This window comes from Macrobrachium rosenbergii, chromosome 42 (genome assembly GCF_040412425.1).
Source record: "Macrobrachium rosenbergii isolate ZJJX-2024 chromosome 42, ASM4041242v1, whole genome shotgun sequence".
Lineage (NCBI taxonomy): Eukaryota > Metazoa > Arthropoda > Malacostraca > Decapoda > Palaemonidae > Macrobrachium > Macrobrachium rosenbergii.
Genome location: NC_089782.1, coordinates 42,176,322 through 42,203,821, shown reverse-complemented (window position 1 = coordinate 42,203,821; position 27,500 = coordinate 42,176,322). Strand labels below are relative to the sequence as shown.

General features: G+C 36.5%; 3 protein-coding genes across 6 annotated transcripts in view; 2 read left to right on the top strand and 1 right to left on the bottom strand.

The window, feature by feature from the left end:
* LOC136828338 (cysteine-rich secretory protein 2-like) overlaps positions 1–10,158 on the top strand; it is a 53,340-nt gene extending 43,182 nt beyond the window's left edge. For both annotated transcript variants that reach the window (XM_067086239.1, XM_067086240.1), the window contains exons 4-6: positions 4,168–4,313; positions 5,743–5,934; positions 9,167–10,158. In XM_067086239.1, coding sequence (XP_066942340.1) covers positions 4,168–4,313; positions 5,743–5,934; positions 9,167–9,416 — 588 coding nt within the window. In that variant the 3' untranslated portion in view covers positions 9,417–10,158. The remainder of the gene's footprint in view (positions 1–4,167; positions 4,314–5,742; positions 5,935–9,166) is intronic.
* The window catches only part of LysRS (Lysyl-tRNA synthetase), a 202,666-nt gene that overhangs the window by 86,475 nt on the left and 88,691 nt on the right, over positions 1–27,500 (bottom strand). Inside the window, exon 2 of the mRNA XM_067086226.1 lies at positions 505–793. Coding sequence (XP_066942327.1) covers positions 505–647 — 143 coding nt within the window. The 5' untranslated portion in view covers positions 648–793. The remainder of the gene's footprint in view (positions 1–504; positions 794–27,500) is intronic.
* LOC136828333 (synaptotagmin-10-like) overlaps positions 17,100–27,500 on the top strand; it is a 107,473-nt gene continuing 97,072 nt past the window's right edge. For all 3 annotated transcript variants that reach the window (XM_067086230.1, XM_067086228.1, XM_067086229.1), the window contains exon 1: positions 17,100–17,435. The gene's annotated coding sequence lies outside the window, so the exon portion shown is untranslated. The remainder of the gene's footprint in view (positions 17,436–27,500) is intronic.

The following is a 27,500-nucleotide window of genomic DNA, read 5'->3' as shown; positions in this document are numbered from 1 at the left end:
ATAATGTCCATTTATATATATATATATATATATATATATATATATATATATATATATATATATATATATATGTGTGTGTGTATATGTATGTATATATATATATATATGTGTGTATTATATATATATATATATATATATATATATATATATATATATATATATATATAGGATATCAGTATTAACATGGCTAAAAGGGCCTGTTTATACACTGCTGAGAAATGACACCACTGAAACCTATAATTTTCAGTAAGGGTAAATTGTGTATAATTTGCCACAGAAACGATGGAGATCTATTGAAGCATAAACTGACTAGACACACTGACGCAAAATACGAGGAATTAAACTGAAATATTAGTATCGACAAAACCCTTAAACATTTCTCGGAAGTAATTAGGACGGAGTTAATGACTATTTCGACCTGTGAACGCTCATTTGAAATAATGATCGTGATTTGAAAACCATTTTTTTAAAACCTATTCACTTATGTAAAATAAGGTCACTTACCTTTGTCCTCCAGGGCACGAGGAAAAATATAACAGGCTGCAAATCTTCAGGTACTTGGAGGTCACCCTTGTACTAAGTGTACAAGGTCTAGGTTGCCGCCGAAGACTGGTTCCACCTGAAGGTGGACTTGATAAACAGCCCATGACAACTATTGATCTAATCAAATCTTGCCTAAGAACTCACGACAAAGGCCTCTGTATGATGGTCGTTGGTTTGGAGAGACAATAAGAACCATCTGATCTTGGTCAGCCAACCAAGTTGTGCGAACACAATGAGCAGATATTCTCACCTGGGAGAAAGCAAATTGTGTAAAATTTAGGTATATAGCTTAACTATCAGTAAAAATTATGATATTTAGATGCTTATCCTCTGAAATAATTCTGACATTTTCTGACCCACGATCGGTAATTTGTTGACCCGTGACCTAAAAAAAAAAATCTATCAGAAATAATACATTATACAGAAAAACTATAATTATTACCTGCAATTTTATTCATGACACATAAGAGCACTGATCAGAGATGACTGTTCAATATCTCTTGTTTGAGACCTATAATTTTTAACCCAAGACCCACAAATAAACATCGTAAATAACACTTAAGAGATAATTCTCCACTTCAGAAACATACAAAAATATTACCCTGTGATACTGCTAATCCAAATAGCGTTTTATCTATGACCTATAAAAACCTTTCAGAAGTATTAACAACAATTTTGCAACCTTTTTGACACATGACCTGTCACCTGACTTGTTTTATTTTCCCCCCCGAACATGACTCCGGCATTTGCATTATGAAAAAGGATCGAAATATTTCATGAAGGCCTACGCAGTATCACACATAAGTGATTTAGGCGTTAGGGTTATCTACGGGTCATTGACCTATATATGAACTACACTGGAACAAGAATACTTCAGTATTTTATCTCGCACCTTTGAACTGTGCGCTTTTGTATTTTTCTTTTATGGATTTTTTTTACTTCTTTCAACAAAGTTACGTATTTTTCTGTCTATTCAACTCATTTCCAATTTCTGTCAATATTCAGTTACATGTTAAAGAGAGAGAGAGAGAGAGAGAGAGAGAGAGAGAGAGAGAGAGAGAGAGAGAGAGACCTTGATCACTGCCCTGTTTTTTAGTTTTTAGTTTTCATTTTGCTTGTTAAAGGACCTGTGAGATAAGGAACGCTGTTCAAAAGTGTATGAATGCAACAAAGCTTAAAGAAATCTGCTTCAGACCTCACAATCTGTATCAACTTATTGGCAAAATCAAGAAGAGTTATTACTAATCAAACGCGAAAGCACATGAGCAAAAGCAAAACAAATGACAATACTATATATAAAATCAAGAACTACGAACAGTGCAAAGCTTAAGTAATCACGGGCGCAGAACATAAGCAAAACACAAACTTTCAACAATGGCTTTCGTAACAGTGCAACACAACAATCTTATATTTTGGAAACAGTCAGGAACGTAGAGACATAATGAAAAAACTCTCCTAGGAGTATAATTAAATTTCCAAGCCAAAACACGTTATCATAATTAAGTAACATATTTAAGACTGTTATCATTAAACCTGTGGTCATTAACATAATTAGCGCTATTCACATCAAAGCAATATGTTTAAAGAATTACTATAAGGTTTTCATCAACCCAATTAACTGGCCTCTTCAGATTATTATACACACTTCTAAAAGACGAATTATTATCCCTTATCATTATCGTTATTATAAGTATCATTTGTATGTTCACTTCACTTAAGCTATGCACTGAAGGTTTATTGGCAATTTCCCAAATGAAGAGCCATTATAGATATTAGAAAAATATTCTAGGTTAGTTATTTCCTATGCGCATTTGCCTCCCCTAGATGTCAGGGCACGTTACTGTCAATATTCAGTAAATAAAGTTTCAATAACGTCTCAGTAGTTTGGTCAGAGTCCAAAGGTCCACATAAAGTTTCTTATTCACTAGAACGTTTTAAAATCGCTTACGGGTCATCATTCAGCAAAGGCCAGTGGTGGTAGATGGCCCGGTTAATCTACTGCAAGTCTCAGAGAAATGTAAATGTGGTCTTACGACCCGTAGAGTTTATGAGGGCTGTCGCATCTCGTGCTTCGATTTGTGATAGTGTTACTCATGTTGAGAGAGAGAGAGAGAGAGAGAGAGAGAGAGAGAGAGCTTCTTGTGATGTTGAGGGTTTTTATGGGGGGAAAAGACTGATGACGAAAATCTATGTCAGTCTACTGAGAGAGAGAGAGAGAGAGAGAGAGAGAGAGAGAGAGAGAGAGAGAGAGAGAGAGAGAGAGATGTTGAGGGTTTTTATGGGGAAAAGATTGGTGACGAAAATCTGTCAGTTTACTGAGAGAGAGAGAGAGAGAGAGAGAGAGATGTTGAGGGTTTTTATGGGGAAAAAGACTGATGATGAAAATCCATGTCAGTCTACTAAGAGAGAGAGAGAGAGAGAGAGAGAGAGAGAGAGAGAGAGATGTTGAGGGTTTGTATGGGGAAAAAGACTGATGACAAAAATCCATGTCACTCCACTGAGAGAGGGCATTATTTGTAAACCAACCCAGCTCCCGAGATCTTATAAAGACCCTCAAAATTAACCATGGCTTCCACAGACCTTCCATGTTGCCAATACTCTTTATGTAATACGGCAAAAAAAAAAAATGGTCTATCTTAATGTCATTCTCACTCAAATGAATTCAACCAGGATTCACCAGCGTCGCGAATGGTCTACAAAAACCGTCCTGATAAGGAAGGTCAAACGTCAAAGGACAGTGTGAGATAATTCAAGAAAATTGTATTTCTGACTGCGCGTGGGACTGTGAGTGAGTGGGAAAACCTATTTTCGGAGGGTTGTGGTGTAAAGACAGATGGAAAAGAAGAACGCAAGGTTGTGAATAGTTGAGAGAGAGAGAGAGAGAGAGAGAGAGAGAGAGAGAGAGAGAGAGAGAGAGAGAGATGTAAACAAATGAAGTACAAAATCAGTGCAAATGGGTAGCATGTAATTCCGTGGAGCAAAATGACACAGTTATTTAGGCACTGTAGTCTAAAGAGCATGCTGTTGCCACTACAACTTCTGCTGCTGCTACAATTATTGTTGTTTTCATGCCTACGTCACTTAACCTCTAATAGTCTGGGAATGTTTGTTTGCTTTTGGTTTCTCGTTTTTATTATTCATTCCTTCCTCTCCTACTAAGACTTTCTTCGGTATTCACATTTAGTTCGAATAGATAATGAGCAAATATATCTCCCTGCACCATCGTGTTCTGTTTATGTTTATATATATATATATATATATATATATATATATATATTATATATATATATATATATATATATATATTATATATATATATATATATATATATATATATATATATTTTATATATATATATATCCTATGTGTTTGAAGACTGATATTTAAAATTATCTGTGTATTGAAGTTAATTTAAAATTATCAACGCCTTAGTTAATGCAATATCCAAACGTAACTTTCCTAAATAGCAATGCTCTGCTAAAATAATTTTATGCATTGAAACTACTTGAAATTCAAACCATATATCTATTACAATTGACCAACGCTACTAATCATTTTCCAGTTAAACAGTTTTCCTTTCCGTTGACTCCATGTAAACAGTACCCTTTCTTTCTTCAATGGCAGTCTTGGTCAAAGAAAGCCGCCGAGGACGCCCAGAGGTGGGCTGACGCCTGTCAACTCCTGATCCACGATTCAGCCGAGGGCCGGACTGTCGAGCAGTATGGCTCTTGCGGACAAAATATTTTCGTTGCTACGCATCAAGTGCCTTGGTAAGTTAAGATCAGACAGCGTGCTTTCCAGAGATGACACTTTCATGAGGATCAGGTGACTTGGGAAGTATGCCAATGTTAAATGGAACATATTCAGGGAATAAAAATTGAATGCTTATTGTCTAGGTAAGTTAAAAGCACCTTTCAATAGCATACATGCTTGGGATGATATTATCAAACACATCAAGTGCCTTGGTAAGTTAAATAAACTTTCAACGATATACTCTCCAATTATGACACCTTATTACACACCAAGTACCTTGGTAAGTTTACTCAATTTCTAACAGTCTACTTTACGGGGATAAAACCTCAACGCACAAAAAATACCTTACTAATTTAATTAACTTTCAGTATATTCCGGGGATTGGACTTTAACGCACAACTACCTTGGTAAATTGAATTAAGTTTCATTAGCATAAACTTCTCGTATAGCCTCTTTAAATATTTCAACGCCATATGCCCAAGGGACGACATTTTATCTTCTCGAAATTGATGCCGACCCTAGCTCATTTGTGGGGTGAAATAAAAAAGAAGTGATCAGACGCATATCTTTTCTCATTTTTAACTTTAGACTGCATCACTTTTCTGAATACTCACGTTATTCAGGAGATAAACTTGGTCATTAACCATAACTCATCAGTTCCAAATACCTTTGTTGTCTGTCTGGCTTTATTACGTAAAATTTTGAAGTTTGATTTCTCTTATGGGTTTCCCAGTCATTCTTATCATATTTTCAAAGTTTAAAAGAAAGCTTTGCTTAAATACTGGAAACTATTATTAGTAAACTGACTAAATGTTGCGAACTCTTTTGTAATTTGCATTGATTAAAATTTTTACAAACAAACACATTACGTCCCAAACGAAAGATATATACTTGAACTTCTTTTAAATTATATCTATAGTAATAAAATACGAGTAGATCTTGTTTGTCCTCCCTTGGTGACAGTAGGGGAGACATGACACAGCCACAGACTCCCTGCAAACCTGTTTGTCCGCCCAGGTCAGGTACGTGGGAGAACAGGACATAGGTAGGGGAATGGGAGGATAGGGGAGAAATCCACCCTCCTACAAACCGGTTTGTCCGCCCCGGGTTGGGGCGAGGGTAGGTAAGGGAACGGGAGGGTAGGGGAGACATCCACCCTCCTACTGCAAACCTGTTTGTCCGCCCCGGGTTGGGGCGGGGTAGGTAGGGAAACGGGAGGGTAGGAGAGACATCCACCCTCCTCATGCAAACCTGTTTGTCTGCACGGGTGGGGCAGGGTAGGCAGGGGAACGGGAGGGTAGGGGAAACAACCACCCTCCCACTGCAAACCTGTTTGTCCGCCCCAGGTGGGGCGGGGAAGGTAGGGGATCGTTTTAAAATAAAAAAACCACAGCAGGGACTAAAACAAAAAAACCTATCTTTCCAAACTCGCCCTCCATTTTCCAGGTTCTTCGCAGTGAAGACCTGGTGGCTGGAGAAGGACAACTTCACTTACGGGGGCAAGAACGACATCTTCGTGGTGGGTCACTATACCCAGATGGTGTGGCACTCCTCCCACGAGGTCGGCTGCGGCCTGGCATTCTGCCCCAATGCCCAACCTAAACCCTTCTACAATTACGTCTGCAATTACTGTCCTATGTAAGTATCGCTGATAGTGTTGGTTTTAATGATTATGGTTATTACTTGGAATGCAAAGTAGTTAGGGTGCTATTTGTAGTGTGGTCTACTATTTATATATTTGAGATGGTTAGCTATAGATCATTATCACCTAATATCTATCGTTGCTGAGTAATAATAATAATAATAATAATAATAATAATAATAATAATAATAATAATAATTATTATTATTATTATTATTATCATTGATAATAATAATAATAATAATAATAATAATAATAATAATAATAATAATAATTATTATTATTATTATTATTATTATTATTATTATTATTATCACAATAACAACAACGATAATAATAATGTATTTAAATATGGTTAGGTATACATCAATATCACCAAATATTTATTGTTGAAGAAGAAGAAGAAGAAGAAGAAGATAAAGGCGTGTAAATGAGTCGACATATATCAATAATACAAAACAAATTAGTTTTGTTTGCATAAACGAATGAAATCATAACGCCTTTAAAAAAAAAATGGCTCATTTTGGATGCAGATATTTAGACACCTTTCCCTATGCTCCACAGAATTAATATTCTGTTACATATACCCCGAAGCTTTCAGTCACGTTGACTTATTGACCTGTGATCTTTTCTGAGGTCAACAGTGCCTCCAGATGAGATCTTATTTTGGTGTTCTGTAATAATGCATCATTAGCCCATACTAATGAATACTGACTTCATTATAATTATTTCAAGAATTTTACTTAATATTCTGTTACGTCTAAACCTGAAAGGTCACAGTGGTTATGAAGAGTGTGGTTAATAATTAGGAATATAAGTTTACATCATCCATTGAGCTTTAATTAATATAAGCTCTGTTTAAATAATCAACTCCTGTAACTGACTTACTCTATATTTTATGTCTTGAGACATCACCAAAATCATTAATATTAATAATCTCAACAATTCAACCTTTTTCCATTATTTCCTTTACTACAAATTGCAAAAATCATTACGTATAAATTTGTTTTACGATAAATTTCGTCATTTACTCTATGTATTTAAAAACGACAGATTTTTTTTTATGCCCAGAGCAAGATGGTAAATTCCATTTTACAACACGAAATGGGCCAAAGTTAACCCAAGAGAGGCACTTGACCTAATGAAGTTAAGGCACAAGGATTTCCCTAAACCATTTCCAAGAGAGCTTCGAATCTCTCACAAGCATTATGAGGAACAAGGAAAGCTCAATACACTGAAAAAAAAAAAAAAAAAATTTCTTTAAAGTTCTCTATGAGTCCCGTTTACTTTTTCAAAACTGAATACACTGAAAGTGATAAAAACATTTTCTTTAAAGTTCCCTATGAATTCCAATGAATTTTTTAACTGAATAGACTGAAAGTGATAAAGACAATTTCTTTAAAGTTCCCTATGAATTCCAATTAATTTTTTTAACTGAATAGACTGAAAGTGATAAAGACAATTTCTTTAAAGTTCCCTATGAGTTCCAATTGCTTTTTTCAAAACTGAATAGACTGAAAGTGGTAAAAACAATTTCTTTAAAGTTCCCTACGAGTTCCAATGAATTTTTTTTAAACTGAATAGACTGAAAGTGCTAAAAACATTTTCTTTAAGGTTCCCTATGAATTTCAATGAATGTTTTAAGCTGAATAGATTGAAAGTGATAAAAACAATTTCTTTAAAGTTTCCTGTGAGTTCCAATGAATTTTTTTAGCTGAATAGACTGAAAGTGATAAAGCATTTTCTTTAAAGTTTCCTATGAATTCCAATGAAATTTTTTTTAAGTTGAATAGACTGAAAATGATAAAAACATTTTCTTTAAAGTTCCCTGTGAGTTCCAATGAATTTTTTTTAAGCTGAATAGACTTAAAGTGATAAAAACAATTTCTTTACAGTTCTCTATGAGTCCCAATTACTTTTTTCAAAACTGAACAGACTTAAAATGAAAGAACATTTTCTTTAAAGTTCCCTATGAGTTCCAATTACTTTCTTCAAAAGTGAACAGACTTAAAGTGATGAAAAAATTTTCTTTAAAGTTCCCTACGAGTTCCATTTCCTTTTTTCAAAACTGAACAGACTAAAAGTGAAAAAAATTTCTTTAAAGTTCCCATGAGTTCCATTTACATTTTTCAAAACTGAACAGACTAAAAGTGAAAGAACATTTTCTTTAAAGTTTCCCAAGAATTTCAATTATCTATTTTTCCTATCTGGTCAATTACGGGCCAGATGGAGATGAATTTTTTTTAATGAATGCCATGTGAACCTTTTTGTTCAGTTATTTAGCGACAACTAGCATACAGAGTCTATATAATTTCAATGTCATGCAAAAATAAATATAAATAGAGCGACTGTAGAGTCACACGCCGTGCCACAGAGCAGTGGCAATGTAAATGAAGCGGCGGAGCGATGTCACAAAGAGCCGAAAGGAAAATATATTTCATTTTTTCCATTGATGTTCGGTGGTAATGGAACGCTTTATGCTTTGATCTGAGACTGAATAATTTAGCCTGTGATCTACAGTGTTCAGTTTCGCCACTTTCGTCACCCACGTGTAAACACACCCCATCACATACATGTGTATATGTATACGTATACACACAGATATATGTGTGTACGTGTATATATGTAATAAGCCGATTTTGAGGCTTATACTTTGTTGTAGTCTCCGTTTTAAGAACAGAGGTTGGTATCTCGCTTTTTCCGATATATATATATATATATATATATATATATATATATATATATATATATATATATATATTTATATATATATATATATATATATTTATATATATATTTATATATATATATATATATATATATATATATATATATATATATATATATATATATATATATATATATATATATATATATATATATATATATATGAGAACTACCATAAAGCTGGAAATGAAAGTAGAAAACCAAAATCAGACAAAACTTTTCAGAGGAATAGATAATAAGTGATTTAAGAACAAATATAGCAGCGCTGCAGTTGTAGCAATAACAACATGCTCTTTAGACTACAGTACCTAAATTTCATTGCCATTTTGCACCAGTGTATGTGTGTGTATTTAGGTGAATATTTACCTATATTTCTACCTTGAAGCATGTTCCTGTCTTATAAAGCCTAAACATTTCCCTAGCCTACAGTACTTGAATTCCACTGCCATTTTGCAAGCTCCTGTCTTATAAAAGGCTAAACATTCTCCACTTTCCTTCCAGCGGAAACTACCTGGAGTCCCTCTCCAAGCCCTACAAGTCCGGGACGCCCTGTTCGGACTGCCCAGGGCACTGCAAGGCCGAGAAACTGTGCACCAACTCTTGCGCTTACGGAGACCTCTGGGTCAACTGCAAGGAACTGGACTACGCCTTCCACAACTGGCTCTGCAACACCAAGACCAAGGAGGGCAGAGAGAGGTTCCGCCACTGCAGGGCTACGTGCTTATGCAAGGGGAAGATAACCTTCCCCTGATGTGCCAGAACGAGAGAGAGAGAGAGAGAGAGAGAGAGAGAGAGAGAGAGAGAGAGAGAGAGAGAGAGAGAGAGAGAGATTAATTTATAGCTCCCGGGGCTCTGTGTGAAACTAAGGCGCAAAGGGGTTCCGTTTCATGTTTACTACATGAACAGGGTGAAAAAGGCAGGTTCTGCCTCGTACAATGGTTAAAAATTGACGTTTTTTGCCAATTAAATGGATAAAAACAGACAGTTCTCCTTTGAATAAAATGTAAAAAGCCGTTTTTGCCATTTAATTGACAAAAACAAGCTTTTTTTTTTTTTTTTTTTACTTCGAAAAGGGCTGCAAAACAGTTCTTTTTGGCTGCTTTTTATAGAGAAAACCGGAAGCAAATTTGTATAAATATAACGCTTTGCTAGTTTTAGATATTCAAATTTAGTGACTACTGAATTATTAGTTAAAATGTGACGAAGACGTACTTAGTACACTTCTCTGGAAGCTGTGATATATCAACGGTGTACGTTACGAAAGTTTGCTTGAATCTGGAGCCCCAAGAGTTTAAGAGAAAAAACAAATCTCATGACAATGTATAATGTTGATAATGTATAATGTTTCAATACCAACCACGAAATAGGACGTGGGTGACCTGCTTTTGTCTGATTCTGGATTTTCGGTATGCGTTTATAGATAGGCGGGGGCCGAGATTAAGGAATGTTACCACAAAGTGAACTTTCATGATTAAAATGGCTAATCTTTTGAACTTGGCGTTTCATCTTGCTAACCTGTTAACCTTGTTTTGATTGAAGATTGTCGAGACTATATTTGGTGTGAATCTGAAATTACCCTAATTATTCATGCACACACATACACACAAGAGCAAAGCACACACATATATACATATATATATATATATATATATATATATATATATATATATATATATATATATATATATATATATATATATTATATAATATATATATACATACATACATATAATACATACACACACACATTGACTTTTATAACAACAAAAAAACTAACCCTATACACGATGTCAATACGGTTTCTGCTTTAAAATGAAATCTCTATATAAAACTAAGGCAATTTACTTGCATGCATATATATATATATATATATATATATATATATATATATATATATATATATATATATATATATATATATATATATATACATGTATACATATGCATACATACATACATATATATATATATATATATATATATATATATATATATATATATATATATATATATATATATATAAATATATATAATCATGAAGCTACAAAGGTCGATTAATATCAATTCTACTTCCGAAGGGGAATTGTCACCGAAGGAGAATTCTTTTAAGTGATAAATGGATCGGTACCGCCGGGTCTCGATCCCTCGACACAGTACATTCCAACGACTCCAATCGACGGTCAAACCATTGAGCCACCAAGAGAGGTTTGAGCGTCGAATGGAGTCGTTGGAAGGTACTGTGTCGAGGGATCGAAACCCGGCAGTACCGATCCATTGAACACATTTAAAAAATTCCCCTTCGGTGATAATTCCCCATCGGGGATATCACTGAAGTAGCGTGAATTGGACATTAAACGACAAAATTGTAGCTTCATGTTTCACGACTGTATATAAATCACAGTGTGATAAAAAAATTTCATATATATATATATATATATATATATATATATATATATATATATATATATATATATATATATATATATATATATATATATATGCATAAATTTATATAGATAAAGACAGACAGGACAAACTCACTCTTATGAAATATTTTTCCGCACCATCAGTTTTTTGCTAAACAATGTACCTGACGGGGTCATGGGATGAACAGCCTTGGAAATTATGAGTTTCGACTTGTTGTTGATGCAGGGACGACCCTGCCCGGCCAGAATACAAAGTGACTCGCTGACACCTTTAACCTACGTTGCAATTCATTGTCTGTTTGAACATATACATACACACACGTGTATATATATAAACATGTATATACTGTATGTATGTATATATATATATATATATATATATATATATATATATATAAATATAACATATATATATTATAATTATAAATAATATATATATATATATATATATATATATATATATATATATATATATATATATATATATATATATATAGGCTAATATATTTAAGCTCCAAATAATGAAAGGAATGCACACGTTCATTAGATCCCAAAGAACCACGGAAGAACAAAGAGATGGGAACTAACAATGCAACATGTCACAGAGAAAAAACAATTACAAAAGAGACCAGCAAAAGAATACCACAAACAGTACCCAAAAAACATCCACCGAACAAAGGAAAGAAAGAAAGAGAGCTGTTTTCCACCTAACTCTGACCTTGTTGAACGCACGTAGCGAGAAAAAGCTGGATAAAAATAAACACAAAAAAAAAATTTCTGTTCACTAATTACTCCGTCAAGTTTATCAGAGAGGACGTGAACAAACAAACAAACAAAAAGACATTACTTCCAAGAAGCTCTTGAAGAGCCACGTGCAGCGCTTCTCAAAGTCTTTGGAAAAGTTACAAGGCCTAAAATGAAACGTCTCAGAGTCTTGAGAAATGAGTTTTTGGAAATGGAGTGAAAAGCCTCGATCGTGTTGCGATTCGTATCTTCATGTTTCAGGTCTGAGATTGTCATCGCTGTCAGAGGGTTCAGCGTGACTTCTTAAAGTGGAAGTATTACTCAATAGTCTTAATGCTGGAGTAAGGATATTACTAAACAGTTAGTCATTACTTGTTGTTTAGCTTAAAATGGGAAGTATGTCTAAAGCATTAATAATAATAATAATAATAATTAATAATTATTATTATTATTATTATTATTATTATTACGAGCTTGCTGGCGTGCGCTACGCATGCTGGAACCAATTGGTTACCTAGCAACGGGACCTACAGCTTATTGGGCTGCATTATAGGGAGAAAGTCTATCACCAGAAACAAATTTCTCTTGTTCTTCAAGTTGAATAAGTATTAATAAATAGTCTTAATGTTGGACTAAGTGTATTACTAAATGGTTAATCATTATTTATTGTTTAGTTTAAAAGGGTAAGTATGTCTAAAGTAGTAATAGTAATAATAATAATAATAATAATAATAATAATAATAATAATTATTATTATTATTATTACGAGCTTGTTGGCGGGCGCTATGCGTGCTGGAATCGGGGCTGCTGTCTCCCCAACCTTCCCAATCCCCTACCTACCCCGCCCCCACCCAGGGCAGAAAACAGGTTTGCCGGAGGAGGGTGGATGCTTCCCCTACCCTTCCGTTCCCCTAACTACCCCGCACCCACCCGGGGCGGACAAACTGGTTTGCAGGGAGTGGGTGGCTGTGTCATATCTCCCATACTGTCATCCGGGAGAGGACAAACAAGATCAGATACTCTCGGATTTTATTAGCATTATTATTATCATTATTATTATTAAACTGCCAAGCCAGACCACTAACTACATCACAACTTTACTTTCATAGAGCAATTTTTAGCAGTAATTTGATTTCATGAAGCAAATACTTAAAGATTTATCTAAACGTCAACCTGTCTAGCTAGCATTACTTCAGAATATATTAAGATGACGCAATTCAAAAGGCACTAAAATAACAAACCAAGCTTGATAAGAACAAAGCCATTGTATTTTAACATAGATCCCTTTCACATCCACAACTGATCCCTGATCCCTTTTTCCTGCTGAGGGCAACCAGATTTGGAACTTCTCAGTTCCAAAGGTCCTTTATTACTCCTCACACCGCTGGACTGCGGAACAGTCTCCCTGAGGATGTCGTGCAATTGGAACTTCAGAAGTTCAAGCGAAGATGCAAGGCATTACTACCGTAATGCAATTATCCGTGTATGTTAATAATCTACTTTCATTTTTAGGCATTTATTAATTTGTTAATTTAGTTGTTCTTTTTTGAGAAGTTATCACTTCTTTCCTTCTGTATTTCCCATTACCTTCTGGTACTTCTTTCTAATGATCACCATATTCTTTGGAAGCTTGAATTTGAAGTTAATGGCCATTGTGGGCTCATTCCATATGAATAGGGCCCATCTCCTGAATAATAATAATAATATTAATAATAATAGAGTGGGGGCAGACACAGAAAATGGGTATACTCAATATCCTTCCAAGACTTCTGTTGTACTTTAGCTCCTTATGCCATAATTCATTTTCACTCTTTGTCTCCTTAACTGCCCGATGTCCTCTTCCTCTCAGCTGGGTAGTTCAGATCTATCCTACACAGGACGGCTGGGAACAGTGTTACCTCACTTGCCATGGAAATAAAAATTAGCTTACGGGGGTATAATGTGAGTAGCGGTGGGTCACGGTGAGCCCCCAGTGCCCAATTATAGAATGGGTATTAGAAATCACAAGCTTAGGAGGAGAAGCCTGTTGACTCTTATTGCGACTAATTATTATCATTATCCCAATGCACTGACATATGGATTAAGGCTAATTTGGGGGGTGAAAATTATACACCTACCTGATGCCACAACTTTGTTTTCTGTATTTTGGTTGGATGCATTTGAATTCTCTTCTGATTTTCAAGCTTTCTTGAGAGGTTATATACTCGTGCTAGTCCCTAGGAAGCATAAAAGAACAGGACTGAGACCATGGTCAACGTCCCTGCCTATACTTAAATTTCGAGTATTACTAAAACTTCCAAGAGATATAAAATTTTGTACCTAGTGGCAAGCGGCAGTGGTCCACAATGAGACACGTATGCCAATACAGTACGGTAAGTAAAGCTATGAGGTTTAATAAGGCAAGATACAGTACCTTTTTGTCCGGTGATTTTTAGAAAATTTTATTTTCGTCACAAAATAATTTGGGAAAAACTTGTAATTATAGTTATATAATATTAAGAGCATCTTCAACATCTTTTAACATCCCTCCCAACTCCATCAGTATCGGAATTTTCCTCTGCTAGTTTGATTTCATTTTCTATTAATAATGTATTTTATGATTTTACACAAAATAAAATGAATCTCAGTTTTTGGACTAACGCCGGTGTCAAGCTTGGATAGCAGAAGAGGGCCGACCTTCGGATGAAGGTCTCTGCCTTGTAACGATACTGAATGGACCTAATAGAGGCGGCAATGGGAGCCTGGAGTCACTTGGAGCGAGTGAATAAGAACAAATTTGCCTGTCAGATTCGTCATGAATGTATAGAATACCATCTGCAAAAAAAAAAAAAAAGTAAAAAATGCGTCGAAGTTCCTTCGGCCCAATCGAGTTTTCTGTACAGCCGCTACAGCGTATAATCAAGGCAACCGAATATAGATATATCTTTCGGTGGTCTCGGTATAATGCTGCATGAGCCGCGGCCCATGAAACTTTAACCACGGCCCGGTGGTGGCACATCCTATACCGTTGCCAGAGGCACGATTATGGCTAACTTTCACCTTAAATAAAAAACTACTGAGGCTAGAGGGCTGCAATTTGGTGTTTGATGATTGGAGGGTGGATGATCAATATACCAATTTGCAGTCCTCTAGCCTCGGTAGTTCTTAAGATCTGAGGCTGGACAGAAAAGGTGCGGACAGAAAAAGTGCGGACAGAATAAAGTGCGGACGGACAGACAAAGCCGGAACAACAGTTTTATTTTACAGAAAATTAAAAGTGTGGAAGAAATGGGGAAAATCTTTTCCTGCCTTGCGGAAACACTCTTCAGAATAATGGTTATTATTTAGTCTATAAAACAAAGTATGCAATTGTAAAGTATATGCCGTTGTAAACGATAAAGTCAAAACTAAAATGAAATATATTCCTTGTGTACTATTGCCACAAGGTTTATGAACTCGAAGAACGGGTGTTCCCGACACCGATCGTTATCACGGGATTCATTTCATACATAACGAACTGCAAAAATAACAAGATGGTACATTGTGGCCGGTGACTTGTCACATTACAGAAAACAAGACTTTTCCAATATTGCTCCTGCAAGGAGAAAAAAAAAATCAAAAGCATGCAACGAGACAGGAGATTCACTGATATTTGATTTCAACCATTTCAGGATCACACACACTATATATATATATATATATATATATATATATATATATATATATATATATATATATATATATATATATAATACAACAGTACAAGAGTAATACAGAATGTACACCATTACATAATCCCGACAGATAACAGATATATATAAACTGATAAAGCATAATTCTGAAGAAAAAAGACAATTTTTCGGTATGGTGCCAACCGCTTTCAAATGAAATAATCATCTCAAGATAATTATTTTCAGTATTATACTGGCTTTAGTGAAAATGGCTATACATTTCAAATCTTATTTGCTCACTCACACACCGAGAGAGAGAGAGAGAGAGAGAGAGAGAGAGAGAGAGAGAGAGAGAGAGAGAGAGAGAGAGAGAGAGATATGACTTCTCTCCTCCACTCTGTACCCGTTACCACCTGTTGGTCAATATCACCTGTTGACGACATTCTACCAGCTTCAACAATACACATTTCGAATAAGAATTTCCAGGAAATTTCGATACATTTTCCTTGGCTACGATTTCTCTGCTTTATACTTTCCATTTTTCGAATATCGTCATTTTTTTACCAGAAATTATAAAAACAAAACTGGTGAGACATGGATGAACAATTACATTCGGGAGTTACAATAATAAGCTTGATAAAAGATCTGGAAGTGTAGGTCAAGAGGATTCAGAGTATTTCGAGATGGTCTGATCATGTGGAAAGAATGGACGATTATAAACTGGTGAATAACCTGCATAATTCAGAAATGATATGAACGAAGAGGAGAGGAAGGCCTAGAAGGGCACTGGAAAGAAAGGGCCTAAGTATTCACGAAGCACGAAAGAGCATGCAAGACTGAGGTGAGAGGCGCAATATGTGTGGGGGGGGGTGTTTGATGTCCTGATGTTGAGCCTTCTGTGTACACGTTTTATGTGCAAACGAGTTCATCCTAGATTCAGCAGTTAAAGTATGAATGTGGCATGGACGTTTTGTTGCTTTTATCTGGGAACACCTTCAGTTTGACAAAATGGCCAAATGTTGAAAAAGAGAAAATATCCTATTTAGTAAATTCCTTATAGAGTGCGATGGCGCATGGTAATATTAAGCACAGCAGAGGGGAAAGAGAAAAGGGTGTAATGTTTCCCAAGACAAATAACTGTCATCTCTCAGCCGATTTCTACCAAAAGCAGATAATCTCAAGAGGGTCACTTAATGCATATATCTGCAAGGTTTAGTGAAAATCTGTCGGCCAGTTCTTGAGATGTCCTCCCATTGTGCCTAACCATATGGACAGACGGGCGAAAACATATTGCTTTTCCAACTTCCAGGGGATTTCTTACTGTATTTTGCGACCTCTGGTAGAAGTTACTCAAAGGCCCTCAAGTTTCACAAAACGGCGCAAATTTAAATAAAAGATTAAGTAAATCAACAAATAAACAGATATATAAAACAGCACATGTACACGAAAACCGTCACATCCCAACTAGTAGTATCATGTCGCGCGTGTATAGGCACGAGAGAGAGAGAGAGAGAGAGAGAGGAGCGGGAGAGAGAGAGAGAGAGAGAGAGAGAGAGAGAGAGAGAGAGAGAGTCACGTTGGCTTAGTATCTTTGGCTGAAGGGCGCGGCTCAACACTACACTGACAGGCTCTCGCCAGAGCGGACGCGTTGCGCGGTTTCTCTGTCGGATACGGTAGCCAGAGATTTTCCACACCGCGAGACGACAAGAGGAGAAGAAGAAGAAGAAGAACAAAAGGAAGAAATTCTGCTCTCCGTGCCGTTCTCGAGCTGGTAACCGCGTGCTTTTAGAGCAGACGTCCCTGAATTTCTCTGTTAACAGCACGAGTGATTGAGAATCTCATAAAAAAGGACATTTTAACAATTACAGCGGCAACAGGCGCCCCCTCCCCAACCCCCCACACCAGGTGCACTTCAGAATCTAGCAGGTTCTTTGTCCACGTGTTGCTTGCGTAAGTATAATGGCGATTCGCGTTGTTATTTGGCTGTTGTTTCACTATTTTGTAGTGTGTGATTGCATTGTTTCATGTTTATTTGCGAAGAACAACGGCGTTTTAACCAGATGTCTCACCTCCTACACCCCCCCACAGGGTAGTAAAAGTAAATGATGGATGTTAAAAAGAGTGGGGTCTGGTCCTGAAAAAATTCATACACGAACCATAACCTGGAAACTGACACTTTGATGCACCATAATTTTTCAGAAGTTAGCCAAACCAAAAACGGCAAATTCAATTAAAAGTCACTAAAAGCAAAACAATAAAACTTGTAAGGTCTGGAGCGTCATCAATTATAGATACTGCAAACACATGACCTACTCTTATCGTGGCAACTCAAACAGAAACCGAACAAATCATAAACTTCAGCCGAAAATGCATAAAGAAATCGAATATCTTTCCTTTGTTCTCCAAGTGTGACGTCAGCCCGTAGAATTCAATCAAATCTCGATATGAAATTCCGAACTTCAAACACTTCTTCATGCTGAAAGTATTTTGACTCCCGGGTTTCGTGTCACGCTTTGTAACCTGCGCTGAAAGTGGACATTTGTACTCGAGAGCGGCCTTCCTGTTACCGGGAATCAAATTAGTAGTTTTTCGTACCATATCGCCCGAGGCTTCCTTCCTGGATTGATGGCTGATATGAAAGACAGAGGATGGAGGCGAGGGACACAGATGTGTGTGTATATATATATATATATATATATATATATATATATATATATATATATATATATATATATATATATATATATATATATATATATATATATATATATATATATATATATATATATATATATATATATATATAGAGAGAGAGAGAGAGAGAGAGAGAGAGAGAGAGAGAGAGAGAGAGAGAGAGATTTTAGAGACAGAAAGAGAACTTTTGTTAGAGAGAGAGAGAGAGAGAGAGAGAGAGAGAGAGAGAGAGAGAGAGAGATTTTAGACAAAGAAGATTTTAGAGATTTTAGACAAAGAGAACTTTTGTTAGAGAGAGAGAGAGAGAGAGAGAGAGAGAGAGAGAGAGAGAGAGAGAGTCTAAGCATTTCAAATAGATAGGTAGGAAGGTAGATAGGCAGACAGACAGATAGATAGAGAGAGAGAGAGCGTATGAGGCAGAAAATCCAGGTAAGTGAAAGTTTCAATCCCGGGGTATCCGTTGAGGCTTCTCGGATCGCCTTGATGAATACCGTGAGAGATTTCATCAACGTTATGAACTGACGCGTGAATTTGGTTTACGTTCCCTTGGATCTTGTATGCTAGATCCTTTATTATTATTATTATTATTATTATTATTATTATTATTATTATTATTATATATATGCTCACCCTTCAAAACAAATTTAAAAAGCAAAGAGACAAAGATTATTATTATTATTATTATTATTATTATTATTATTATTATTATTATTATTATTATTATTATTATTATCATTATTATTATTGTTAAATTAGGAAAAAGACCTTCTTTAATACAGGTTTTGTTAAACAAAATGGCAGTTTCAACAGCATTTATTTTATACAGTAAACGCTCAATTCTTTACTATATAAAATAAATGCTGTTAAAAATGCCATTTTGTTTAACAAAACCTGTATTATTATTGTTATTATTATTTTATTATGATTACTATTATTATTATTATTATTATTATTATTATTATTATTATTATATTCTCACCCTTCAAAACAAATTTAAAAAACTAAGAGAAAAGAGACTATTATTATTATTATTATTATTATTCAAGATGTGGAAACACTCACATGGTGATAAAATACATGACCATACGTGAAAAAAGAAAAAGAAAAATGTTAAAAATAAATAAAACATAAAGAACAACACAGCTACCTTACATATCTTTATATATATCAAGTACAAAAAGTCTATGAGAGTTACATAATGCATAGCTAGTCTTAGAGAAATAAAATAAGATTATTATTTTAAAGACCTTTTACTTTACAGACTTCAGTCGCTAATGATTCCTTTGAGAGAGGAATATCAGAGATAAAAATATATCTCAGTGAATTACCAATGAAGGTATTACGATTTATTTTAATAGATTAAATCAAGCGAAGGGGATTTGTCAGAGATGAAGACAAAGCCAGCACGTACTACAAGGCTCTTAACTCTGTAAGCACAGTTCTCTACAGTCTCCAGGCCAGGGGATTACTCCTTTAACTTGGCAATAAGCGCCTGGATGGTAACAATGTTGTCTGTCATTACGATCGCCACCGTGCGACTTTCTTATTTCATTCGATATTCTTTCCAATATTCTATTAGTTAACACTGATATTAGAGCTGTTAATCAGCCGTGGTCTGGTTAAACTAAGGTATACTTGACTTATTTCCTGTATATTGAATTTACACGGACACAATGCGCGCTATTACATGATAATTAAATTTCTCATGTTTACGGTCAAATCTGTCCCACTAGCTGGTTGGCAGTCCATAGTAAAAGCCATTCCATTCAAGATGGCTGCCAAATCAACCTATCAACTCAGAGATCACCTCATTCTCTCCATGCTACCGGATCTCTTGAGAATATCTTTTATCCTCTGATTTCTGCTCTTTATTTATCTTCGTAGTGTAATTTTTTTAATATAAAACTCAAAAGCTTTTACAATAGCGTTTTCACAGTAATTCCTCCAGGCACTTTCAATTTTTTACATCGCCAGACCTCCTGAGACCGATTCTCAGCCCTCTCCACTCTTCTGTCTTTTCATCGCGTTTTCTGTAAACTCCACCTGCCTCAACAATGGCGATCCCCACGGTAACCCCCTTCCCCCCCCGGCCCCCGTCCCCCCACGTAGCTCTGGCACCATCATGCCAAGACTTCAAAGTAGCAAAGACTCTTTGTAGCAAGAGACCAGAGGAGATGGGACGGGGGAGAGGAGGAGGAGGAGGAGGAGGAAGGGGGAGGGGGTAGGGATATCGGATGGGGGGGGGTTAGGGATATCGGAGTTGAAGCGGAGACGAACGTTTGGAGGTAACCCATTGGGCAGATCAAACCTTAATTATTAAAGGAAATAAGAAGAAGAAGAAGAGAAGGGAGGAGGAGGAGGAGGAGGAGGAGGAGGAGGAGGGAGAGAGAGCAACTCCTATATAGATCCTTTACGACAAAGCCACCGAGAATTGCATGACTAATTAATATGAGCTTCGATCTGCATGAAATGTGAATGAAATGGACTCCTCTTTTTAACTGATGACAACAGGTTATTGACTTATGAAATACAGAGGAAGACAGAGAATTCAGCACTCAAGCAGTGAAGGGTTTGTAAAAGATGAGCTGTTGTTAGACTGGTCTGTTCAGTGAGTTTCTCTTTCTCTCTGTCTCTAATCAGTGGAATTCTCTCCTTGCCTCTGTGTTCCCAGATTCCTAAAACCTCGATTTTCTATGAATTAACTGCCCATATGTGAAGAAAAGAAGCGAAAATATGTTACTACATGTAGACTACTCTCATGTTGAGAAGCATTAACCCCAAAAACATGGAGGGCCATGGCACAGCATCTATGGCATAGCCTGAAGTTCGGGAGAGTAGGTTATATGGTTTCCATCCAGCGCATGGCAAATGAATTTGGTGGCACCTAATATAACCCATGACCTTGAACACAAGGTTTTTTTTCTTTTTTTTTATTTCCTACTGTTGATGTTCTTCCAAGGCTTCTGAAACCATTCATATAGTTATCCTTTCGCAAGAAATTTTTCTCAATATATGCAGTATATATATATTTTTTCCGTGTAATTTTGACAAATTTCCGTACATAAACTGAGTGAAATCTATGCATATTGTTTATGTTTTTATCACCCTGAATTATGTGGCTATTTTTATGTTTTAGATTCCATTAGTATTTGTTACTGTATAACTCTTTGCCCTTCTGACTCTGATAAAAACCAATAATAAAAAAAACTAAACCCCGAATTAAACCTAATGAATTCAACGTCCATACGTGACATTTAAGTATATGCGGCACCCTTTGTCATTTCATTCGGATCTCGGGATGCTGCTGACGTCCAAACAGAACAATGTTCCAAAAATAGACGAACAAAGATCTACGCATCTTTTGTTGGTTGGGCAGAGTCAGGAGGTCATCACCAGGCATCATGATCTTTTTCACACCCTCCTGCATTTGAGAAAAGGGCAAAAAGGCCAGGGCTGTCATAAGCCACCTTAGTCTAAACCACGCACCAAGCTTTCTTGGTACAGTAACTTGATGCCCGATATATAGGGTACCGATAGCATCAGAAAACATGTCTTTAAAGCACTGCAGATATAAATAAATAAAAAAGCAATTTAGTAAATAAATAAATAAAGTAAAAATGGACCATGCAGTGGCAACACTGAATTGCTAAATGGTCAGAATACTCTTGTTTAGCTTTGCAACGAATGCATGGAACGAGATTGGCTGATCAATAAAGACTTTGCTTTGCAAGAATTGAGCTTAACTATCTCATTGGCAACTGCCATTACTAATCGGTTAAACAAATGCTTTTTCACTTGAATAACCTCACGGCAGTTAACTGAAACAGAATTTCCAACGGCAGTAGCAAGTGCTCTTTTTTCCAAGGACAACTACCACAATGTAAGTCAAGGTTAAAATAATAAAAGTCCTACAATAACACCTAGTAGAACTCCAGCAGCAAATTTTGAGCCCCACTAAAATCATAAATCAAACGACTCTTCATTTCAAGGTCTACGAGAGAAATTAATTGCATATTATTCAAATGAAAATATATAAATAACATACACATAATTAACTACCTTTGAAATGAGTACCATATCGTCAGCTTGGTGAAAGACATCACTGCAATTAAACTGGAGAAGTAAAGTATTTATCGGTGTTTGGGCATAAAAAAAGGAAAATAAAAATAACGGAAACAGGCTAATTCCGTGTTCCATAACCTCACTATTCCGTTCAGAACACAACCAGGCTACGGGGGTGGGTGTATTTCCCAGCAGCAAAAAAGCGTATAATGCTCTAATTAGGTCACCGGAACCTAAGAATAAGACATTTTTCGTTGCAAAGTGATTCATGACCATACGATTTATGCATTGCTCCATGGTCATTAAGCAAAATGATGCCAATGAAATGGTTCTTCATTTCCTCCATTTGTTAAGAGGATGTGCTTAATGCGACTCATTCCTTTTCAATTGTATAATCTTCGAGTTCATTGAAACTGGCTCTCTCTCTCTCTCTCTCTCTCTCTCTCTCTCTCTCTCTCTCTCTCTCTCTCTCTCTCTCTTTGTGTGCTAAGGTTAATTACATAACCTTGCAGCCAAATTACATTGTTAATGTTGGTTTATTCCATGGAAATGTTATATGAAGGAACTTGTTTCCCACATGAAGAATATTTGTATATTTGCACATCACTGACGATTATTTGCATATTATTTCATTTTTTTGTACCCATGTGGTTTACAAAGTGTTCCCCTGTGCATGTTTGTTTGTCCCCCGAAGGCCTTAGGGGAATTATTTGGAGGGGCCCATGTAGGTCAAATGGGGGAACAGTTTACAAAAAAACTGATCATCGGTTTTAAAGCTGCTGATGTGATGCCCCAAAATTTCCAAGCAATCAGGTCATTTTTGGTGATAATATCCACAGTTGCAAGTTTAGAAAGATTCCAGGAACTGCCATATAACACCATCTGTATAAGAGGCATACGTGACTGTAGTTGAATTATGTTTAATCTGATATCGCTGTAGCTAATAGTGATTGGCAGAAGCTCATATTGATAATTAGTTACTCTTCAAACTCAGTTAACCACTCTCTTCCTTCCTTGTCCTTTTTAGTTTCCTGTAAAAGAAAACTACTGAGATGGCATTTTGTCTGCCCGTCCGCCCTCAGATCTTAAAAACTGCTGAGGCTTGAGGGCTGCAAATTGGTACGTTGATCATCCACCCTCCAATCATCAAACATACCAGATTGCAACCCTCTCACCTCAGTAATTTTTATTTTATTTAAGGTTAAAGTTAGCCATGATCATGCGTCTGGCACCGCTACTGGTGCCAACAACACAGGCCACCACCGGGCCGTGGCTGAAAGTTTCAAGGGCCGTGACTGAGAGTTTCATGGGCCGTGACTGAGAGTTTCACACAGCATTATACGCTATACAGAAAACTCGATTGCGCCGAAGGAAATTCTGCACATGTTTTGTTTTTGCTTGTGTTGACTTCGGAAAGCATCACGTCGTCCTTTGGTCTTCAATAAACACTAAATACGAATCCTCCCTCAAAGTTACAAGAAGCTTCACAAGAAGCCATCTCCCGGGGACGAATTCTAACATCTCTTGCGTCTTATCAAGCGGCCCTTCATCCTTCCCTTAACACCTGTCCGCGGTGGAGGCTGAGTAACAAAGCAGGTACCGGCAGCAGACATACCGGAAGTCAAAGAGATTTCTTAACAAGTCCCCAAAGCGGCGGCAGGATTCTAAAAAATACATTGCAGCCTGGGAGAGAGAGAGAGAGAGAGAGAGAGAGAGAGAGAGAGAGAGAGAGAGAGAGAGAGAGAGAGAGACAACGTTTGCGTTAAAGTGGATGCTACAGCCAGAATGAATTGCTGACGCCTAAGTTTGATGGGGCTTGGTGAAGTTTTGCAAATATCTTTTCGGCAATGAGCACCTGGTTATAGATTTAAATCGAGCTAGAACAGGGCAGGTAGCTCTTGTATTCAAGTTTGTTTTTCTTTACTGTTTTGATTTTACATTCTCTAACAGTCTGAGGGGGTCTTGAAAGTTAGTTATTAGTTTAAAATTTATTGGTAATATTATTTTACAACTATTATTAGTGATAATTAAACAAGGAACAGACGAAAGGGGGACAACATAGAAACACCTAGATATGGCTCTTTAAAACAGCGACCCCAACTAGTGATCAAAGAAGAAGAAGAAGAAGAAGAAGAAGAAGAAGAAGAAGAAGAAGATTAGTCATAATTAAAAGCCAATCAGAACCAGTGTAGTCTGGTCATCATTTTCCTTATTTGGTCCTGAGGAATTCAATATGATACCCTCCGTAACTGTGCAGCACTTCGGAATTCTGATCTTCCGTGTTTCCTAATCTCCCTCCCTTCAAATACAGGTCTATTTTTTTTTACTTTCCACTTAATTTTCCTGTCTCCGGGTCTGGTCGACATAAGGGCATTGAGTTCTTCCGTCCCATTAGGGCAGATTCTGCGTACAGATATAATTCCCGCTCTTCTTCCGGTGTAGCTCTGATAGACGAGACTAGACTATTTAGTTTAAAGAGGAAGGAATATATATTCACTTCTAAAGGTCAAAAACAATATACATCATGGGGGATTTAAGCAGAGGGAAGATCTTAAAAAAGTATATATATATATAAAAAAGGCCCGAAAAATACCATGTATGCATTATTAGGGTTGTTTTTTTTTTTGTAACCTATAAATTATTAAGGTTGTTTCTTTTTCATAACCAAGTTGGGTAGCTTTAAACGAAAGCTGTTCTTAGGGTTACATTTTGCACCCAGTGACTGAAAACCCTGGACAGAATAAAGAGAAATGGAAAGCTCAGATCAATACGATAACCACAGACGCAACGAGAGAGAAAGAGAGGGGGGGGCCGGGTTTTAAAGCGCGAATACGCAAGGTAAATATTTGAGGAAGCTGCATCAACAAAACAGGATATCTTTAATTTAGATTCTAAATAGACCAAAGCACTCTATTTTTCTGCGGACCAGTTTATCTAAAAGATTTCCGGTCAGAGGAGAAAGCTTCCTTACTCTTTTTTTAACCAAATGACAATTCGGGACTGGGCGCCTGCATGTCCTTATCTAGCCCTGAACCGAATGATATGGGGGAAGAAGGAAAAAGAGTAAGGCTTAACCACAAGGAAAATAATAGGTCTGTTTTTTAAAGAACGAAAGCAATAAGTCAGGAAAAACAGAAGCAAGGAGAGAGTTCAGGAAGAATACCACATTTTCCCCCAACATATCTCCTTCCACAAGAAAATGAAACCCTTTGTTGTCAGAGGGAAAGAAAGTTACCGAACTATGAAATCGTATGAATTCTGGTCTCAACAGAATACTTGTCGGAAGAGGTAGCCATACGGGTGTTACGAAGCCACGTGATATGGGGAGCAACTCTCTCTTTGAACTCAAGGAAACAGTGACGGAGATTGTACCTAAATAAAAGCACACAGAAAACACATTGCAAAGGAAGAAGTGGCCGGGGGGGGGTTAGGCGGGTTCGATAGAATGGACCACTGATTAAATTCTTTAACAATTTGGTGTGGTCTTAAAAGTCAGCCATTAGTTTAAAACTAACCAATAACTATTCAACAACCATTATTAGTGATAATTAAAACAGGAACAGACGGATGGGGACACGAGATAGAAACACCTGGAAAAGGCTCATCAAAACAGCGACCCCGACTAGTGATTAAACAAGAAAACTACCTTAGATCCAATCCTGTCGAGGAGGAAGAAAAAAACTAAAGGACCTAAATTATGAAAGTTTTATTCAAATCAGGGACAAATAAACTCGTTAGCAACAAACTGTTCAGAGAATATTCAGGCTTATGATATTACAAAAGAGTAAGGTAAAGAACGGGGTTATAAACCTTTGCCTTTAAAGAAAGAAGTAATCTGAACTTACGACATTCTGATGTGAGAAGCCATTATTAATAGGTTTTCGGTTTTTTTTCTGAAATGTAAATGGTTACCATCAGTTAAACTAATGGCTGGCTTTTAAGACCACACCAAATTGTTAAAGAATTCAATAAGTGGTCCATTCTATCGACCACCCTCCCCACTTCTTCCGTTGCAGTATGTTTTATGCGTACTTACATTTAGGTACTATCTCCGTCACTGGTTCCTTGAGTTCAGAAAGAGAGTTGCTCCCCATATCACGTGGCATCGTAACACCCGTATGGCTACCTCTTCCCACAAGTATTCTGTTGAAGCCAGAATTCCTACGATTGCATAGTTTGGTAACTTACTTTTCCTCTGACAACAAAAGGTTTCATTTGCTTGTGGAAGGAAACATGTTGGGGGATATGTGGTGTTCTTCCTGAACTCCATTCCTGCTTCTGTTTTCCCTCAAATAACTTATCATTCTTTAAGGAAGAGACCTGTTATTTTCTTTGTTGTTAAGCCTTAACCTTCTTCCCTCTACCACAGCTCCCCCAACCTCATTCGGTTCCGGGCTAGATAAGGGTATGTATGTACCAGTCCCAAATTCTAATATGCAGTTTATTCTATTCAACAAATCCCGCATTTCATTTAAATAATCATTCTCAGTTAACTTTAACAGGAAAACATCAACTTGGTCAATTTGTGTAAAAAAAAAGTTAGTAATCTTGTTTTTACAAGGGACAATTTTTTTTCTATTTTGCAAAGATTTTTTTTAGGATATTTTGTAAACAACAGATCACATATATCAATATCACCTTGGCAAATATATAATTTCTTCACAAAAAATGTTTCCTGGTTATCTAATCACTGAGATGTCCTTTTATACGCAAAGGCCGGAGGAGAGGGCAACCCAAGGCATTTATTAAGCCCTTTAAAAAAAGATCAAGCGACAGGGCACAATAAAAAAAAAGAGTAAAAAATGCGCCGAAGTTTCTTCGGTGCAATCGAGTTTTCTGTACAGCCGCTACAGCGTATAGTCGAGGCCACCGAAAATAGATCTATCTTTCGGTAGTCTTGGTATAATGCTGTATGAGCCGCGGCCCATGAAACTTTAACCACGGCCCGGTGGTGGCCTGTTCTATATCGCTGCCAGAAGCACGATTAAGGCTACCTTTAATCTTAAATAAAATAAAAACTATTGAGGCTAGAGGATTGAAATTTGGCATATTGGATGATCGGCGGGTGGGTAATCAACATACCAATTTGCAGCCCTCTAGCCTCTGTAGTTTTTAAGATCTGAGGGCGGACAGAAAAAGCGGACAGACAGAAAGCCGGTACAATAGTTTTCTTTTACAGAAAACTAAAAAAAAATTACATCAAAGTGAGACAAAGCAAAGCTACGCAATCATTTCTGTAATTAATAAATACATGAAACG